The 18938-nt window shown below is 39.0% G+C and overlaps 1 protein-coding gene across 1 annotated transcript in view; it reads right to left on the bottom strand.

Annotated features, from left to right (window-relative positions):
* Positions 1 to 4906: 4906 nt before the first annotated feature.
* The window catches only part of Vps13B (vacuolar protein sorting 13B), a 394231-nt gene continuing 380199 nt past the window's right edge, over positions 4907 to 18938 (bottom strand). Inside the window, exon 40 of the mRNA XM_070098172.1 lies at positions 4907 to 6420. Coding sequence (XP_069954273.1) covers positions 6190 to 6420 — 231 coding nt within the window. The 3' untranslated portion in view covers positions 4907 to 6189. The remainder of the gene's footprint in view (positions 6421 to 18938) is intronic.

The following is an 18938-nucleotide window of genomic DNA, read 5'->3' as shown; positions in this document are numbered from 1 at the left end:
AATGATTTCTGTGGTCCCAAAATTTTTTTTAGAACCCGGGTATTTAAAGAACGGGGGTTTTTGTGGTTTTGAGATTGGGGAATACTGTGAAACCGGTTATGGGGTTGGTGGGGTCAGGTTTATGTTCTGAGTCAGGGGTTTTGGGGCCCGGGGTATGTTTCTTGGGAAACCCGGGTTTTTCTTTTGCCGGGGGATGTTGCGGAACCCGGGGATGTTGCTGTGAAAAGGGGGGTTTCATGAACCAGGGATGTTTCCGTGAGCCTGGGTAGTGCTGTGAACCAGGGGTTTTTACTTTCCCCGCCAGGGTTCTTAATGGGTAAGGGTTTTTCTCGGCCTTTGGGGATGTTGCTTTGGGAACCCGGGAAACGTAAACCCGGGAAGGGTTTGAACCCCGGGTGTGTGAACCAGGTATGTTGCCGTGAACCAGGGGGGTTTTGTGAGCAAGGGGATGTTTCTGGAGCCTGGGGCCCTTGCTTTGAACCTGGGGATGTTTTTGTGAATCAGGGGATGTTGTTTTGAACCCTGGTAAAATTGCCGGGGGCCCGGGTATTGCTGTGAACCAGGGTATATTGCTGCAAACCAGGGTATGTTGTTGCAAACCAGGGTATGTTGTTGCAAACCAGGGTATGTTGTTGCAAACCAGGGTATGTTGTTGCAAACCAGGGTATGTTGTTGCAAACCAGGGTATGTTGTTGCAAACCAGGGTATGTTGTTGCAAACCAGGGTATGTTGTTGCAAACCAGGGTATGTTGCTGTGAGCCAGGTATGTTGTTGTGAGCCAGGGTATGTTGCTATACTGCATTAATGTGAAGATAATTTGTATAGTGTGACTAGTGACTCGTAATTGGACGTTCAATATTTGTGCAACTGCCGGAATAATGTGTGTCCATCTAAGTCTATCTGACCTGGTCTATCACCTGTCCACCCAAAACACTGTTTACACAATTTGTGTGCTCTACATCTCTGTATTCTGGCAACTATTACATTCATTTTATTTTCGTATTGTTGTTTTAGGCCTAGTTGTATTGCACACTTAATATATGTTGAAGATAAATTTAAAGCTAGCAGAGGCTGGTTTCTGAGGTTTAAGAAAGAAGCCAATTTGATAGCTGATGAAGCAGCAAGTGCTGACACTGTAGCTGTGGAGAATTATCCACATGACACTGTAGCTGTGTAGAATTATCCACATGGCAATAGCTGCAGAAAATTATCCACATGACACTGTAGCTGCAGAAAATTATCCACATGACACTGTAGCTGTGGAGAATAATCCACATGAGCTGGCTGGATATACCAAGCAAATGATTTTTAATGTGGATGAAACTGCATTACAGTAGTACCTTGGTACCTTGGTACTTTGGTACCTTGGTACCTTGGTACCTTGGTACTTTGGTACCTTGGTACCTTGGTACCTTGGTACCTTGGTACCTTGATGTAATTCTGGTACCACTTGGCACTATTAGACTTGGCAATCTTGCACCTGTATTATTCTTGGACCTTGGCACCTTGGCACCTTGGTACCTTTGGCACCTGCACTTGTACTGGTCCTTATCCAATCCTTGGTACCTTGGCACCTTGGCACCTAATCTGGCACTTGGCACCTGACACCTTTCTTACCTTAATTGGCAACTTGGTACCCTTGGTACTGGCACCCTTGGCATCCTGGCACCTGACCTGTACCTTTGGCATCATACCTGGACTTTGGACTTTGGCATCACACTTGGCACCTGGCACCCTGTACTTTGGCACCTGTACTTTGACTTGGCACCTTGGCACCTGGCACTTGGCACCTTGGTCCCTTGGCACTTGGCAACCTTGGCCCCTTGCATCTTCGGCCAATCCCTTGGTACTTGGCACCTTGGCACTGGCAAACCTTGGTACTTTGGTACCTAGACCTTGTACTTGGCATGGCACCTAAGTACTTGCCTTGGCACCTTGCTACCTGCACTCTGGTACTGTACCTTGGACTTGGCATCTCACTGGCTTACTGGCACTTTGGTACCTTGGCACCTTGGTACCTTGGCAATTACCTTGGTACTTGGCAGTATCTATACTTTGGAAACTTGGCACTTTGGCACTCTGTACCTTGGTACCTGGTACTTGGTACCTTGGCACCTGGCCCATACCTTCTGGTACCTTGGCACCTTGCAATCCTTGTACTTGGCATCTCACTTGGCATGGTACCTTGGCACTGGCACTTACCTTGGTACCTTAGCTTCTGGCACCTTGGCAACTTGGCACTTGGCACTTCATGCACCTTGGCACCTGGCATACTTGCACCTGGCACCTTGGCACTTTGGCACTCTGGCACCTTGGTACTTGGTACCTTTGGTACTTGGCACTTGGCTCTGGTACCTTGGCAGTACCTTGGTACTTAATTGCTGGCACCTCATAGTACTTTTGGCCCCTGGCACCTTGGCACCTTCATCTGGCACCTTGGCACCTCTGGCACTTGGCTACTTTGGTACCTTGGTACCTTGGTACCTTGGTACCTTGGTACCTTGGTACCTTGGTACTTTGGTACCTTGGTACCTTGGTACTTTGGTACCTTGGTACCTTGGTACCTTGGTACCTTGGTACCTTGGTACCTTGGTACTTTGGTACCTTGGTACCTTGGTACTTTGGTACCTTGGTACCTTGGTACCTTGGTACTTTGGTACCTTGGTACCTTGGTACCTTGGTACTTTGGTACCTTGGTACTTTGGTACCTTGGTACCTTGGTACCTTGGTACCTTGGTACTTTGGTACCTTGGTACCTTGGTACCTTGGTACTTTGGTACCTTGGTACCTTGGTACTTTGGTACCTTGGTACCTTGGTACCTTGGTACTTTGGTACCTTGGTACCTTGGTACCTTGGTACCTTGGTACTTTGGTACCTTGGTACCTTGGTACTTTGGTACCTTGGTACCTTGGTACTTTGGTACCTTGGTACCTTGGTACTTTGGTACCTTGGTACCTTGGTACCTTGGTACTTTGGTACCTTGGTACCTTGGTACCTTGGTACTTTGGTACCTTGGTACCTTGGTACTTTGGTACCTTGGTACCTTGGTACTTTGGTACCTTGGTACCTTGGTACTTTGGTACCTTGGTACCTTGGTACCTTGGTACCTTGGTACCTTGGTACTTTGGTACCTTGGTACCTTGGTACCTTGGTACCTTGGTACTTGAACAGCTCCCAACTCGAACAATTTAGTATCTGAACACTTCGTTTGGTAAAAAAACTGCTGAGTAGTCGACCGTTTACTTGGCACTAAACCAAACAATGAGTTTTTTATATTATGTATTTGTATAAATAAATCACCATGAGGCCTAAAAAGATTAGTGATAACAGCCAACCAAAAAGAAAACTGGGTAGAGTCACAATAGAGACGAAAAATTATTATTAATTATTTCTCATGGGAAAAACTTGTTTGATACTCGAACAGCTTTCTGGAATGAATTAAGTTTGAGTATTGAGGTTTCACTGTATTTTGAAGATGTCTTCTAGGATATTTATTGCTAAAGAAGAGAAATCAGTGCCTGGTAACACAGCTGCACAAGACAAACTTTATGTCTTTCTCTGGAATAAAAAATGTAGCTTTACATGTTATAAAATATTGTTAAACACAAAAAATGACAGGCTAACACTCTTGCTAGGGGCTAATATAGCCTCTCCTCACTTAACAATGGAGTTCCATTCCTAAGACCACATTGGTAAGTGAATTCATTGCTACTTCATTGCTTAGTTAATCTTAAGTTAATTTTAAGCCTGCCCGTAATGCTATGCATTCAAGTGGCTTTGGCATGCTGCATTTAACTGTATTCTTTTGTACTTCTCTGTATCATGTTCAAATTAATAAATAAATAAATAAGTGAGGGGCATACTGTAATGGTAGTGGGTTTGTGTCAACTATCTTTGATATTGTTTTAATGTCACCTTTGCACTATTTATATCATTTCTGGTAAATTTTAAAATGTTTATACAATATTGTACTGCATACTGAAATAAACAGAATAGAGGAAATCAGCTCTAATATACATTATTTAGGCATGCATACTGGTGAGAAAGCCCATCGTAAGTCCGAGTCAGTGGTAAACGAGTAAGTCACTAAGTGAGGAGCGGCTGTATTACTCTCCACTTGCTCTAAGCTAAAGACGAAAATATTTTAAGTAATGAGTGTACTGTATATGTATTTTACTATTTTATTGTTTTTAGGCCTAGTTCTATTGTTCACATAATACATGGTAGTGTAAACATGTCATCAGGCATTTATATGCATTTAAAAGTGAAAACAAGGGTAATTCACTTTACTATGATTTTTGCTTTATGGCAGTAGCCTGGAACCTAACCCAACATATAAATGGAGCACTACTGTAGAGGGCAACGAACCTGTTGAGTATACCCGGTACAATGTAAAGTAGAGAGAGTTATTATTAAAAAAATTAAGGATTGGAGAGAAACAAGAGGTTTTAGGAAGGTTGGGGGATGTGTTGACCAAGTGTTTATGGTGAAGCATACAACTGGACAGAACTTAAAGCACTGTGGTAGATACTGCAAATGAATAGAATAGGTGGTAGATCATAAAAAGCAGTTAAGAGTTTTATGTGGATACTGAGGCTCAGGTTAGGGTATGTAGGAGAGAGAGGGCAAATTGATTCTCCATTAAAAGTAGGCCTCCAACAGGGATATGTAATGTCACCATGATTGTTTAACAATTTTTTTTTAGCATGTCAGCCATTTCCCAAAGTGGGAGTTGTCACAACTACCTTTTGTCTTAGTTTAAATAGTTTAGTATGTTTATTATGCACGCCATACCCATCCTGTGGGCGTAGTCAAAAGATTACAGAGGTACATAATGGGTCCAGGGACTGGGCCCCAAAGTTTTGATAGCTGAGAAAGTTACAAAGGTAATGAACTCCAGGTACCTTTTGCCATAGTTATTTTGAGAAATTCTAAAGAGAAGGGGCAAAGGATGGTGGAGTAATTTGGGAGGGTATGTAAAAGAAGGAAATTAAAAGTAAATGTGTTCAGGTATTTGAGAGTGGAACTGTCAGTGGACTGGTCTATGAAAGATGAGGTGAACCATAGAACTGATGAGGGAATGAAGATGGGTGGTGCACTAAGGCATCTGTGAAGACAAGGAACTTGAGCCATGGAAACAAAAATGGGTATATACCAAAAGAGAGTAATACCAACACTGTTATATGGGTGTGAAACACAAGTTTTAAATTTTGCAGTGAGGAAGCTAGAGAGAGTGAAGATACCATGTTGAAGGATGATGTTTTGTGTAAATATTATATAAAGAATTCAGAGCCTGGAGATCAGAAGGTGTGGGATTACCAAAGTATTATTCAGAGTGCTGAGGAAGAGTTATTGAGGTAGTCTGAGTATAGAAAAGATGGAGAAAAATAGGATTAATAGGAAGGGGTATAAATCTGTGGTGGAGGGAAGGAGGATAGGTTGGAAAAAATCAAGGTTTTGAGCACTAGGGGTCTGGACATTTAACAGGCTCCTGAGTGTGTTAGATAAGAGAGAAAGAAGGTAAATGAATTTTATGACAATGTGCTTTTAGTGTGTGAGGAAGGTAATATTTATAAAGATATTCAGGAAAACCAGTTAGCTGGGTTTGAGTTCTGAAGGTGTGAAGTACACTGTTAGAATTCTAAAGAAGAGGTAAGGATGGAGCAGCTTAAAAGGTTGTATGTAGTTCACTTGATGTGCCAGGAGCCAGGAATGAATCAATCACAACAAGTGGGAGACACCTATTCCTCGCTGCTGCTCTACATTACTCTCTTATCTCTCTTTTCTCTATCTCTCTCTCTCTCTCTCTCACACTCTCTCTCAGGTGTTACTTATGAGGCACCAACAGGTAAACCAAGTATAGACTTACAAAACTAGACAAAACTGAGTTTCAACAATATATACCCAAGTATTGCACAAGTTTTACTCCTCTTTTCAAAAATTCATCTACAAATAATTATCTTAGGTGGCTCCTACTATAATACAAATAATATAAAATATATGAGCATTGAACTGAATGGCATTCATGTTACGATAACTATAATAAAAAGAACAGCCCTGGAAAAGGTTATCATGCCGCTGCCTACCTATTCAAAAAATTAAGTTTGAACTTTAAATTGGATGGTTGGCATGGATGGTCAAGAGATTAAGAGCAAGATACAGTACTTTAAGCAACAACACTCTCATTATCATACAATAAATCCTCTTCCTTGGCTGGCACGAGCTGCTATGTTTATGGCAGATAATAAAGCTGGTCTTAAGCGAGGAGAAACATACAGCTTAATACGGGCGAGATGTCCAGGCATGTGATCACCTTCCTCCGAGGATCCTGGTGAAGAGTCTAACCCACCAGCTTCCACTCCCTCACTACACGTGCTGCGTACATAGTCAGCAACACGCTCAGGACACCCACTCACAGGCTGCAATGAAGTCCAAAAATAATGCTACTGTAACAACATATTCAATAAATAAATTAATATAAAAAATCATGAGAAAGTCACACCTCTATATCTGCTACTTTCCAATTCACTAATGTGGTCATTCAAGGCAGGGTTGAGGGAAGGTGCCACAAAAAACTCGGCTACTCAGAGTCAGCAATTCCCGTCAATGCCACTGCAAGAATTATGACTGAATTATGGATGTTTTCTCTGGTATTAGATATCTCCAAAAAGGGACCTTTAACTTCTTGCCTCAATGTTTTCTTTTTTTCTTCTTCTTCCTCCAACTTCTCAATTTTATTTCAGATGAAAATTATTTCTTTCTTATTTAAAATTTAGTGGATCACACACTAGGATTTTATTTTTACCCCCTTGAAACTTTAAGGAGTTAATAGCACTCAAGATTTTGGGATTACAGAACATGTCCATGCCATAAGATTATGCTTAGTAAGTTTCCAAATGCTTTTTATCACATTTAAGTCCATTCAGTTTTCAGACACATCATTAATGAAGAATGGAAAAATCACAACAATTTAGCCAATTGTTTGTCCTTGGTAGTATGGCCCTTGGCACTGTCTGCAAAACAAACATAGTTATGGCACTGTCTGCCATACAAACATAGCTATGGCACTGTCTTCCATACAAGCACTGCCCTGGCACTGTCTTCCATACAAACATTGCCTTGGCACTGTCTTCCATACAAACATTGCCCTGGCACTGTCTTCCATACAAACACTGCCTCAGCACTGTCTTCCATACAAACACTGCCTTGGCACTGTCTTCCAAACAAACAGTGCCCTGGCACTGTCTTCCATACAAACATCACCCTGGTGCTGTCTGCCAAACAAACATTGCCCTAGCACTGTATTCCATACAAACATTACCCTGGCACTGTCTTCCATACAAACATTGCTTTGGCACTGTCTTCCATACAAACACTGCTCTGGCACTGTCTTCCATACAAACACTGCCCTGGCACTGTCTTCCATACAAACATCACCCTGGCACTGTCTTCCATACATTGCCCTGGCACTGTCTTCCATACACACATCACCCTGGCACTGTCTTCCACACAAACATCACCCTGGCACTGTCTTCCATACAAACATCGCCCTGGCACTGTCTTCCATACAAACATTGCCCTGGCACTGTCTTCCATACAAACATCACCCTGGCACTGTCTTCCATACAAACATTGCCCTGGCACTGTCTTCCATACAAACATCACCCTGGCACTGTCTTCCATACAAACATCACCCTGGCACTGTCTTCCATACAAACATCGCCCTGGCACTGTCTTCCATACAAACATCACCCTGGCACTGTCTTCCATACAAACATCACCCTGGCACTGTCTTCCATACAAACATCACCCTGGCACTGTCTTCCATACAAACATCGCCCTGGCACTTCGTGGACCTGTCAGACCAATAGTCAACTAAAGATATAGTTTTGACCTGAATATTTACACCATCTACTGAGTGAATGTGTATTAATAAAGACAACAGATATCTGTATAGATATTTTGTTTGCAGATATCAATATAATTAATGGTTTAAATAAGAAAGCTTTTTAAAAATTACTTTCATTGCAATCATGACTAATTTTTCGTTTTCAATAATAGATTTTATACATAGTTTTGGTCACTGTATTACAGAATGGATATAAGTGCACTGGAAAACATACAGAGGAGGATGACAAAGTTGATCCCATGTATCAGAAATCTTCCCTATGAGGATAGACTGAGGGGCCTGAATCTGCACTCTCTCGAAAGGCACAGAATTAGGGGAGAATGACTGAGGTGTATAAATGAAAAACAGGAATTAATAAAGGGATGTAAATAGCGTGCTAAAAATATCTAGCATAGACAGGACTCGCAGTAATGGTTTTAAGTTCGAAAAATTCAGACTCAGGAAGGATATTATGAGACATAGGTAAATGGTTAAATGGTATAGGCATAATGCACACAGTAATAGTTACAAAGAATATATTATTAAGAACAGCATTTTAGGTAAGACAAACTTGTAACAGTAGTTACATTTACAATGTTCAATGAGAATATTAACTGGGTAAAAGGATAAGGCAACTTTAATTTTTATGAATAGAACAAAAAACATAAATACAAAGAAAAATGGTATGAAATAGGAAATGTAATAGATAAATTACAAAACACGAAGATTTTCAATGAATAAATTAATACTCTGTAAAATACAGTTAAAAAGATAAATATACCACTGTGAACTTTTTATGTAACAAAAAAAAAGAAGGCAGAACAAAAGTCAAATAGAAAACCTCATAGCAATGTTTATTATTCTGGGCAGTGTAACGCTTAGACAAATACTAATTAACCAAAATACAAAATCTCCACAGGGAAGTGGAAAAGAGTCGTTCCTCCGTAAGTCATGCGTGTTGTACAAGGCGACTAACATGCCAGGAACAAGGGGCTAGTAACACCTTCTCCTGTATACATTACTAAAGTTAAAAAGAAAAACTTTTGTTTTTCTTTTTAAGTCACTCTGCCCTGGTGGGATACGGTCAGTTTGTTAAAAGAAAAAAAAAATACAAAGTATATTGAATACTGTGTAGAACAGATGACCAGACTAAAAGATAACATTATATAAAGCTGTTAGAAATTTTAATGATAATTTATGAAAAATATTAGATTAAGTCTTAGTGTCTGAGTTAACTACAAGAGAATTATAAAGTAAAATAAAGTGTGAAAATAGTGGTTGGAAATGTAATTAAATTTAAGAACTGGTACATTGTGGAATTTAAAGTTTGGATGAAAATGTATAAAAGAAATTCAAAAGGGTATACATATAAAATTGTTTCATGGGGGGAAATAAGTCACTCTGTCTGACTTTTTTGGGTTATCCCAGGTTCTCTACACATATGCTGCTATGTATGATAATTCTATGTAACTGTATTTGTGTATACCTGAATAAACTTACTTACTTACTTACACAATAAATTTTAAGGTTTTGCCTGAATTTATAAAGAAAATTAAATTTTTTAATTCATATAGTAACTAATTCCACTTTTTACCCTTTTATTTAGATGTATCTTTTATTTAGATGTATCTTTTATTTAGATGTATCTTTTATTTAGACTAATCTTTTATTTAGATGTATCTTTTATTTAGATGTATCTTTTATTTAGATGTATCTTTCATTTAGATTAATCTTTTATTTAGATGTATCTTTTATTTAGATTAATCTTTTATTTAGATGTATCTTTTATTTAGATGTATCTTTTATTTAGATGTATCTTTTATTTAGATGTATCTTTTATTTAGATGTATCTTTTACAAAAGATGAGGCAAACACAGGAATATTGATGAGGTACAGTATTTGTTATGTGCTCTGTTATGTTTAATGAAAAAGTGTCTTAGGTGAGCAACAGTGTTACAGTGTAGTGTTTTGAAGATGTGAAGTGAACAGTAATATGTAAAGTATAGTAAATAGTATTTATATTTAACAGGTTCAGGTACTTGATTATGGGTAGAATGTGATGCCTAAAATTTGAGTGTTTGCCTTTTGTTGTAATAACTGGTTAAGGGTTGATAGTTGAGGCTGAGCCCAAATACTGATTCCACTGGTGAATAAATGAGAGAGAAGCAGCATATTAATAATATACATTAGATAACATATAAGCACATTTTTGAAGATTATACCACCATTGTTAGGGACTATTTTTATCAGCATTAAATTTTTAATTTACCTACTATTAGCAAGTCAAAGAATTTATCCTCATACTTTATTTTTTCCTACACTGGATAAACTGTGTCTGACTGTGGACTTGGTTTATTCCAAAATATTATACAAGAAATATTTTTCTACTTTCATTATTCCTTTTGGGCCACCCTGACTCTGTGGGATATGGCCAGTTTGCTGAAAGAAGAAATATTTTTCTACAGCAAGAGTGAGTTTATCTGTCATCATCCAGGTGCAGACCAGATTTTTTTAGTTCCTTAGCTATAGAGTTTTCTCCATGGGGAAGTGGAACAGAGCTTTTCCTCCATAAGCCATGCGTGTTGTAAGAGGCGACTAACATGCTGGGAGCAAGGGGCTAGTAACTCTTTCTCCTGTATACATTACTAAAGTTAAAAAGAGAAACTTTTGTTTTTCTTTTTGGGCCACCCTGCCTTGGTGGGATATGCATTGAAAGAACCATAATATTTAACCCTTAAATGGTCCAAATGTATATACAGGTCTCCCTCAACATTCGCGTTTTCAACTTTCGTGGGCTTCACACATTCGCGAATTCCCAACCGCCAAATTCCCAGCCTCCAAATCATATTTAAGTTTACCGCCACGAGTCCTTACTACCCTCCCTCCGACCCCTGCAACTGGCAGCCAGCCCTCCCACCACTGTGGTGAGTGTTTTGTTTGTTCATTATTTGCTATTAAACTACAGTATAAATAATGTAAACCCATTCATGACTGCATATTAGAATGGCTATTGGGACAGGTATTGGAAGGTGACATCATGTGTTTACTCTTGAGCACAGCAAAGAATCAAACATTTCTGCTACTGCTAATAATAATAATAATAATAATAATAATAATAATAATAATAATAATAATAATAATAATAATAATAATAATAATAAATACGATAGAATTGAAGAAGGAAATTGTACAAAAATACGAGGGTTGAAGCAGTGGTGAAGGAAGTGGTTGACGCATCGTCAGTGTGGCTTTGTTTATGCTGGAGTGAGTATTAGTCTCCGTGCTCTTCCAAACATTTCACAATAATTCATTGTTTGGTGCTTGTAGACTGAGTGTGACTGGAGTGGTTGAGGCAGTGGTAGAGGCAGTGGTAGAGGCAGTGGTAGAGGCAGTGGTAGAGGCAGTGATAGAGGCAGTGATAGAGGCAGTGATAGAGGCAGTTATAGAGGCTGTGGTAGAGGCAGTGAAAGAGGCAGTGATAGAGGCAGTGGTAGAGGCAGTTATAGAGGCTGTGGTAGAGACAGTGATAGAGGCAGTGGTAGAGGCAGTTATAGAGGCAGTGCCTCTACCACTGCCTCAACCACTCCAGTCACACTCAATCTACAAGCACCAAATACAATGAATTATTGTGAAATGTTTGGAAGAGCACGGAGACTAATACTCACTCCAGCATAAACAAAGCCACACTGATGATGCGTCAACCACTTCCTTCACCACTGCTTCAACCCTCGTATTTTTGAACAATTTCCTTCTTCAATTTTATCATATTTATTATTATATTATTATATTATTATTATATTATTATTATTATATTATTATTATATTATTATTATATTATTATTATTATTATTATTATTATTATTATTATTATTATATTATATTATTATTATTATTATTATTATTATTATTATTATTAGCAGTAGCAGAAATGTTTGATTCTTTGCTGTGTTCAAGAGTAAACACATGATGTCACCTTCCAATACCTGTCCCAATAGCCATTCTAATATGCAGTCATGGATGGTTTACATTATTTATACTGTAGTTTAACAGCAAATAATGAACAAACAAAACACTCACCACACAGTGGTGGGAGGGCTGGCTGCCAGTTGTGGGGGGTCGGAGGGAGGGTAGTAGGGACTCGCAGTGGTTGAGGCAGTGGTATTTAATAACATGCATGTTATTAAGGCATAACGTATGTATTTAGTACAATTTACGACGTTTTCATGTACTTTATGACTGTTCATGGTTGGACAAGTTAAGGAAGCAGCATTGTATTATATTTCCCTACAATATATTGGGGCACCAAACATTCACGGTTTTTCAACATTCACGGTTTTTCAACATTCATGAGGCTCTTGATCCCCTAACCCTCGCGAATGTTGAGGGAGACCTGTATACGTTCACTTGCGCTGCGCCCCGAATATTTTGAGAGAAAAAAACAAAAAAAAATTTTAAAGGAAAAAAGAGCCTGTTGTATCCGGGCATCCCCAATTTTTTTCATATGGCGCACACTGAGTGTGCACACCCATTCTCTCATGCCTAGGTGACTCAGGCCTATCATGCCAATGTTGAATGAATGGCAAATCAAACGTATATATACGTTTGGGGTGCTACACGAGAGAACTTATATATACGCCATTTAAGGGTTAATATTAAGGGGATAAAAGATAAGATATAGGTTGTGTCATCAACAAAGAGTACTGTATTGACTTCATATGTTGTGTGGCATTTGGTAAATTACTCTCGTGGAAAAGGATAAGAAAAGGGCCCAGGATACTACCTTGGAAGACACCTAGTTAATTAGTTGGAGAGTTGAGGAAGTGCTGATTATGACAACGTGCTCTTGTTTGTTAAGTAGAACTTGAAGTGGCTGTAGGTGTATTGTAGTTATGTAGAAGAATACTGTGATTTAACTTTATCAAAAGCCTTACTCAGATCAATAAAACATTCAGTAGTATACATATTTAATTCATCCAAGAATTGGCTTGTCAGAACAGATGCTCATCAGCCACCCAAACACTCACTGGCTGTACCAACCAGATGCACTACTTGCCTCATCTTCATCATCACACAGCACCTGTCAGCCCTGCATCCCTCCATCATTGTTTTACGTCTCATCACACATCCAGGAACCCCGCATTTGTTCTCCTTTTCCCTTGGTGACCCACCATACACCAATACACACCATATTTGCTCTCCCTTTCCTTTACCTAGGAACCCCAACCAGTTGCATCCTCCCCTGGTGTCGCAAAATTTCTGAAAAAACTATTTTTTCTTATGAAATGATATGAGAATCTTTTCCCAATTATAATAACACCAAAAGAACGAAATTTGATGGAAAACTGATGGAATTACGCTCTAGCGAAGTTAGCAACCTCGGCGATATTTATGAATCGGCGATTTTGCCCACTTTGAGCCCTATTTTCGGATAATTCCATTGTTCTAGTCGACCAAACTCATAGCTATTTCTTCAGAACTCTAGTTTTTCTATCGACTGAGTACGAGAAATTGCCGATTTACTGATTTCAACTACCCAATAACGTGGTCAGAAATTTGCAATTTGGCCAATTTCACAAAAATTAAAAAATATGACAATTTCAAAATAGGGTCCAGAATGAACAATGCAGACATTCCTGACTCTAAAATAACATTTTCTTTGTTCATCAGTCATGTCTCCAGGCCCCTCTGATATTACTCTTGCTTTCTATTTTGAATTTTTACTCAAACAAAAAATAGAAGATTCACCGTTATGCAGACTACTGCAATATTGTAATAATTGTATAAATAATGTCAACCCATTCATGACTGCATATTAGAATGGTTACTTGGACATTTATTGGAAAATGACATTATTTGTTTACTTTTGAACATCGGCAAAAATCAAACATTTCCCCTCTTTTGAGCTCCATTTCAAGGTTCTTTTCACAGTAAAACCAATCAAAATCACCTTCATTTCTATAATATGTTTCTCATTCTATCAAATGAGACCAAGAAAATGAGAATACAACCATAAATACTATACAAAAATAGACCACAAAATCGGCATTTTAATTAAAAAAAAAAGTTGGCGTTTTTTTTTTCTCATTATGCACTGTGTGCTGCAGGATTTTTTTATATGGTGCACACTGACCACACAGACCCATTCTCTCACATGTGGGCCTACCAGCTTTCTCCTGCTTGATTTGAAGCCGCTATTTGAATTTATGAGTATATATACTTCAAAAACAGTGGCTCGTAAGACATATATATACGACCGAAACAGTCAAAGGGTTAAAGGGTGCCCAGAAACCTAACTTCCCATGGATACAGAGGTCTGAGTGTTTATATTTTTACATGGTCATAATGTCTACTGAATTACTACATGTTGGGAAGATATCTTAAATAATATGGATCCAAACCAGTGCCTTGAGAAGATCAATTTCCTTGCAGCTGAAGTATGTTCAAAGCATATTCCACTAAGAAAGAAGAAGAGAAGAAAACTGGAAAGAGAAAGACGCTCCCTCTACAGAAGATGACGAAGAATCACTGAGCTCCTCAAGAACACTAGATTATCTGATACATGGAAGGAAGTGCTGACCAGGGAAGTGGAAAGTATCAAACTTTACTTAAAGGATTCATACAGGATTCAGGAGAGACGGGGGATGCTAAAAGCGATTATTGAAGTTGAAAGAAATTCAAAATATTTCTTTTCATATGCAAAAAAACAAGGCAAATACTACATCTATATCGAGCCCTCGCTCAGACAAGATGGGACTTACACAGATGACAACAAAGAAATGAGTGAGATACTGAAATCCCAATACGACTCTGTGTTTAGTGAGCCACTAGTCAGTCTAAAGATTGACAATCCAAATGATTTTCTTCATGAATGAGCCTCAAACCTCCATCAATGTATGCCAGATCTCTGACATTACCCTAACTCCAACAGACTTCGACAAAGCTATTGACAACATGCCCATGCACTCAGCCCCAGGCCTAGACTTGTGGAACTCTGTTTCATTAAGAACTGCAAGAAACCATTTTTGCATACCCTAAGTATACTATGGAGAAGGAACTTAGACACAGGTAAAATTCCACAGTCACTAAAAACAACCGATATAACCCCACTCCATAAAAGTGGCAGCAAAACATTAGCTAAGAACAATAGATCCAATAGCTCAAACATCCTACACCATAAAAATCTTTGAAAGAGTGCTATTAAGAATGATTGCAAACCACTTGGATTCAGAAAAACTGCACAATCCAGGGCAACATGGCTTCAAAGCGGGTCACTCCTGCCTCTTGTAACTACTGGATCACTATGATATGGTCTTGGATGTACTGGAAGAAAAACAGAATGAAGATGTAATATACAGGTCTCCTTCAACTTTCGCAGGCTCCACACATTCGCGAATTCCCAGCCGCCAAATTCCCAGCCGCCAAATCATATTTCAGTTTCCCGCCACCCACGCGTCCCTACTACCCTCCCTCCGACCCCTGCAACTGGCATGCATTGGGCTTTGAAGGTGATGAACGACATTGATAGGAGCATAATTCCCTACCAAACTCTGTAGATATGAAGAGGAAACAGTCTCAGTTGCTCATCATAATGTTCTCCACAAGGAAGCCTGCCACTACCCCTGCCGCTACCCCTACTGCCCTGCCTACTGCCCCTACTGAACCTCAACCCGTCGGCAGTGATGCTGGAAGTGAAGACTTAGAATCCACACACTAGTCTCATCATGCCATGCAGTTACACTCCATATAATCACCTCCATTCAACTGTCATCAGTAACTGCATGGCTAACTATCATCATAGTCATTGCCATCATCATCACAAGTCATCAGAGTTTGTCGGCCTTATGAGTGGTGAGTTTTTTTTTGTTCATTATTTGTTATTAACCCTTTCAGGGTCCGTCCCGTAGATCTACGGCTTTACGGTGTCCAAACCGTAGATCTACGCCACGAGCTCAGCTCACTCTGATAAACTGAGTGGTACATTTGGCCCTAGATATGAGAGAATACATCTATGTGGTATGTGTGCACCACATAAAACAGATCCTGCAGCACACTGTGTATAATGAGAGAAAAAAACTGAAATCATGATTTTTCGATTAAAACAGCGACTTTGCAGTGTTTTTTCGTATGTTTTTTTATAGTTGTATTTGCGATTTCTTGGTCTCATTTGATAGAATGGAAGACATATTACAGAAATAGAGATGATTTTGATTGGTTTTAGCACTGGAAATGGCTTGAAACTGAGCTCAAAGTAGCGGAAATGTTAAATTTTTGGCGATATTCAAGAGTAAACAAACGACCTCACACATCTAATACACGTCAGCTGGTGGGTCTAATATACATTCACAAATATGGTGATGATATTTATACAATTATTACAGTATTGCATAACAGTAAATCTTCTATTTTTTGGTGTGAATAAAAATTCATTATGTGAATAAAAAATCAAAATGGAATTTATTTGTAAAGCCTCAAAATGTAACTAATGAACAGAGGAAATGTTAGTTTAGTTCCAGGAATACCTACATTGTTTATTCTGGAGCCTATTTTGAAATTGGAATATTTTGAACTTTGTGTTAAATTGGCCAAATTAACAATTTCCGATCACTTTATTTTGTAGTTGAAACAGTTGACTTGGCGATTTCTTGTGCTCAATCGATAGAATAGAAGTAATACTAGTGAAATAGCTAAGAATTTGGTTGATTGGAATAATGTAATTGGCCTAAAATGGGAGTCAAAGTCGGCAAAATCGCCGATTCGTAAATATCGCTGACACATCAAAATTCGCGAGAGCATAATTTCGTCAATTTTCCACCAAATTTCGTACTTTTTGTTTTATTACCTTCACAAAAAGATTCTCTACGATTTCATAAGAAAAAATAAAAATTTTTTTTTTTGAAAATTCTTGGACACTGGTGCGTGACTTCAGATTTTGGCCTTGGACCCTGAAAGGGTTAAACTACAGTATAAATAATGTCAACCCATTCATGACTGCTAATAATAATAATAATAATAATAATAATAATAATAATAATATGACAGAATTGAAGAAGGAAATTGTACAAAAATAAGAGGGTTGAAGCAGTGGTGGATACAGTGGTTGAGGCATCGTGAGTCAGTGTGGCTTTGTTTATGTTGGAGTGAGCATTACCCTCCACGCTCATCCAAACATTTCACAATAATTCATTGTGTTTGGTGCTTGCTGACTGAGTGACTGATACATAATTAACCATGGGCCCAAAGAAACTTGCTAGTAAAGAAATTGAAAAACACGATAGAACTGAAGAAAGAAATTGTAGAAAAATATGAGGCAGTGGTTGAGGCAGTGGTTGAGGCAGTAGTTGAGGTAGTGGTTGAGGCAGTGATTGAGGCAGTGGTTGAGGCAGTGGTGGAGTCAGTGGTATTTAATAACATACATGTCATTAAACCATAACATGTATGTATACAGTACAATATTTTATGATGTTTTCATGTATTTTATGACTGTTTATTGTTCAATCATTAACGATTTTTCAACATTTGTGAGGTTCTTGATCCCCTAACCCTCGCGAATGTTGAGGGAGACCTGTGCACAGACTTTGCAAAAGCCTTTGACAAGTGCGATCATGGTGTAATAGCGCACAAAATGTGTGTTAAAGGAATAACTGGCAAAAGTGGGGAGATGGATCTTCAACTTTCTAATCAATTGCACACAATGAATAGTGGTAAACAGAGTTAAACTGGAAGCTACCATAGTGAAAAGTTCTGTTCCACAAGGCACAGTACTCGCCCCTGTCCTGTTCCTTATCCTCATATCAGACATAGACAGAGATGTAATCCACAGTACCGTGTCATCCTTTGCAGACGATATTAGGATCTGCATGAGACTGTCATCTATTGAGGACATGGTTAACCTCCAAGAAGATACAAACCAAGTTTTCCAATGGGCAACAGAAAACAATACGATGTTCAATGAAGACAAATTACAACTACTCCGAATAACAAAAAAAAAAAGGCACAATACCGTAAATGGAACAATTCACAAATAACCCACACATAGCAGAGAGGAGCTTACGACGATGTTTCGATCCAACTTGGACCATTTACAGTGACACAGTGTGACTTTTTAAATGGTCCAAGTCTGACCAGAACATCATCGTAAGCCCCTCTCTCCTATGTTCGGGTTATCTGTGAACAACTACTCCGTTATGGAAAACTGGAGGAGAAAATAATTAGAACTGAGTATACAGTACTACAAACTCTAATCATACAACAGAGCGAAAAAATAATGTGAGGGACCTGGGAGTGGTAATGTCTGAGGATCTCACTTTCAAAGATTATACCAATGCCACGATCACAAACGTGAAGAAAATGATAGGATGGATAATGAGAACGTTCAAAACATGAGATGCCAAGCCAATGATCCTTTTCAAATCACTTGTTCTCTATAGGCTGGAATACTGCTGTATATTAACATCTCTGTTCAAAGCAGGTGAAATTGCAGATCTAGAGATTGTATAGAGAACCTTTACTGCACATATAAATTCCATCAGACACCATAATTACTGGGAATGCTTGGAAGCACTTGACTTGTACTCACTGGAATGCATGCAAGAGAGATATATTATAATCTACACTTGGAAAATCCTAGAAGGAATGGTCCTGAATCTACACACAGAAATCACTCTCAATGAAAGTGAAAAACAGGGCAGGTGATGCAAAATACCCACAATGAAAAATAGGGGCACCATTGGTATACTATGAGAAAATGCCATAAGTGTCCAGGGCCCAAGACTGTTCAACAGCCTCCTACCATGCATAAGGGAAATTACCAATAGGCCCCTGGCTGCCCTCAAGAGGGAGCTGGACAGATGCTTAAAGTTAGTGCTGGATCGGCCGGGCTGTGGTTCGTATGCTGGACTACGTGCGGCCAACAGTAACAGCCTGGTTCATCAGGCCCTGATCCACCGGGAGGCCTGGTTGTGGACTGGGCTGTGGGGGCATTGATCCCCAGAATATCCTCCAGGTAGACTCCAGGATGTATTTCTTTCACCTTAGTAAATATTGTGACCC

This window comes from Cherax quadricarinatus, chromosome 4, assembly GCF_038502225.1.
Source record: "Cherax quadricarinatus isolate ZL_2023a chromosome 4, ASM3850222v1, whole genome shotgun sequence".
Taxonomy (NCBI): domain Eukaryota; kingdom Metazoa; phylum Arthropoda; class Malacostraca; order Decapoda; family Parastacidae; genus Cherax; species Cherax quadricarinatus.
This window is presented reverse-complemented; position numbering and strand designations above follow the sequence as displayed.